The sequence below is a fragment of the Apaloderma vittatum genome, unplaced genomic scaffold, assembly GCF_000703405.1.
Source record: "Apaloderma vittatum isolate BGI_N311 unplaced genomic scaffold, ASM70340v1 scaffold24549, whole genome shotgun sequence".
NCBI lineage: Eukaryota > Metazoa > Chordata > Aves > Trogoniformes > Trogonidae > Apaloderma > Apaloderma vittatum.
Genome location: NW_009737403.1, coordinates 35,184 through 37,435, shown reverse-complemented (window position 1 = coordinate 37,435; position 2,252 = coordinate 35,184). Strand labels below are relative to the sequence as shown.

General features: G+C 44.5%; 1 protein-coding gene across 1 annotated transcript in view; it reads left to right on the top strand.

Moving 5' to 3' along the window:
• Positions 1 to 2,033, top strand: part of LMX1B (LIM homeobox transcription factor 1, beta) — a 6,693-nt gene extending 4,660 nt beyond the window's left edge. Inside the window, exons 5-6 of the mRNA XM_009877326.1 lie at positions 15 to 176; positions 1,479 to 2,033. Of these exons, the coding sequence (XP_009875628.1) occupies positions 15 to 176; positions 1,479 to 1,636 (320 nt within the window). The 3' untranslated portion in view covers positions 1,637 to 2,033. The remainder of the gene's footprint in view (positions 1 to 14; positions 177 to 1,478) is intronic.
• The last annotated feature ends 219 nt before the right edge of the window (positions 2,034 to 2,252 follow it).

The window sequence follows — 2,252 nt, the reverse complement described above, 5'->3', positions numbered from 1 at the left end:
TGTTTGCTTTGCAGAAGTAATGTCCAACCGAATGGAAGGGATGATGACATCTTACACACCACTTGCACCACCACAGCAGCAGATTGTAGCAATGGATCAAAGCAGTTATGGCACAGACCCGTTTCAGCAGGGTCTTACCCCTCCACAAATGCCAGGCGACCACATGAACCCTTATGGTAAGGCATGCGTCATTCTGCCGCATCAGAAATAGCAGGGTTCGTGTGCTGGTTCACACATCACAGGTTCAGTAGAGTTACTTGCTTTTATAATGTTGGGGGGGTTTGTGGGTTTGTGTTGTTTTTTTTTTCTGGGATTTGTAGCAGTCAGTTTTGTTTGTATATTTTTATGTACACATAAGGAAGGGTTAGAAGAGAGCTCCTGCCAGGCTCTGGACACCTTTCAGAACTATTTCACAGTATAATTCTGATAAACGATAGACCAAACAACATCACTTCTCCAGCTCCACTTTTTTAAACCACTGTCCAAGACATTGAAAAATAAACAGTACCAAATTCTAGCTCCCTCATAAGTTTTTCCTTTTTCTTAGAAACTTTGGGGAAAAAAGTGCCTTCAATAAAGAGAGGTAATCTATTCATTCCAAAATGAATAAGCATCCCTGTCCACGGTACACACAAGACAATTCGCTAAATCCTGTAAGGAGCTGAGGGTACCTGAAGTGCCAGTGAGCCTTAGATCACCTTTGATTTTGTTGCTAACAATTTACAGAACAACTTAAGAGGCAGGTTCTGGGCTCCAAAACGTGGGCAAGAGGGAGCACAAAGCTCTTTCAAATGCGGAAAAAGAGCCAGACTAACACTTTCTTAGTGCTCACAGGACTTGAGCTGGAGCGCTTGCTGGTACCTCAGGCATTGAAAGCCTAGTTGCTAAGGGAAATAAAAGGTGCTGTTCCAAACCAGCCTAAAAAGAGTGGAATTTTCTGAAATGGAAACATATTTACAGCGGTGACTCCCTCAAGGCCAGGGAAGATGTGTCCCCAACTCGTTCCCGTCGCATTTGTAGATCTGTGCTTTACCCTGTGTGTACGTGGAGGGCATTGCTGGTTGCGGCTCTTGGGCGGCTTTCCCTTGTCGCGGGCACTCGATGTCTGTTCCCACCTTCCTCAGTGGCCCTGGTGCTCCTGCAAATGCCGGCTCCCCGCTCACGGAGAGCCAGGGACCTGCTCCTCCCTGGCACCGTTTGCTCCCGTTGTCAGCCAAGACTCTCTTTTGTGCTGCTGACTGAAGTATAAATTAAGTCCTGGCAGATTTGAGTGGCACTGCTGCCAGCTGAACTCTGCGAATTGGTTGCTAGTCTTCCTCCTTGTAGGTCAGACCCTTGGAGCGAAATTATGTTAATGGGTGAAAACAAAAGCAGGAGCCTTCCCTTTTGCTGCAGTGTGCAACGTGTGAGCATCCGTGTGTACTGTGTCCTCCTCTGGCCGCACAGAATCCAGCTTAACATATACATTTCATTTGCAGGAAACGACTCCATTTTTCATGATATCGACAGTGATACCTCTTTAACTAGCTTGAGCGACTGTTTTCTTGCCTCTTCCGAAGTTAACTCCATGCAGGCTAGAGTAGGAAACCCCATTGACAGGCTGTACTCTATGCAGAGCTCGTATTTCGCCTCATGAAAATAAAAGAAAACAAACAGCCGGCGTGTATTTAGCCAGTGACTTTTTCCAGTGCAGACTCTACAGCCATATGTTGCCCAGCTCTTCCTTCACAGTGACTCCTGCTGCCTCTGGACTGCAAAGAGCATTTCTAGGAAGACTGTATCTGTGTGCATATATGTGTATGTATGTACATATATATTAATACCTACCTACCTACATACATACATATATACATATATATAAACAAAACGCATCCACCGGTCCCATACCCTTGATTCCCAGCTTGCACCAGACCACAAGACAAGCACGGAAGGAACAGAAGACCCTGCTCTTCAGCAGCCTTTGGTTTGGTTTGAGCTCATCGTTGTAAAGGAAATGGATTTTGCGGAAAGCTAGACCTTTTCCTCCTTTCTCTCTTCCTTTCTTTTGGATGTTTAAACTTTTTTTTTAAAGCCACTGATACTGACATCAGTCGACCATATGACAAATAAATCAAAGAAACTGGAGATTCCTCCCTTTTCTTACTGCATGATTCATACTATGTTGTGGATAAATTGCCATTTGAACTGTGAGAAGTTAATGTAAATGTGACGTTCAACATTTGTTTCCTTTCTACACTTTTTCTACATAACCT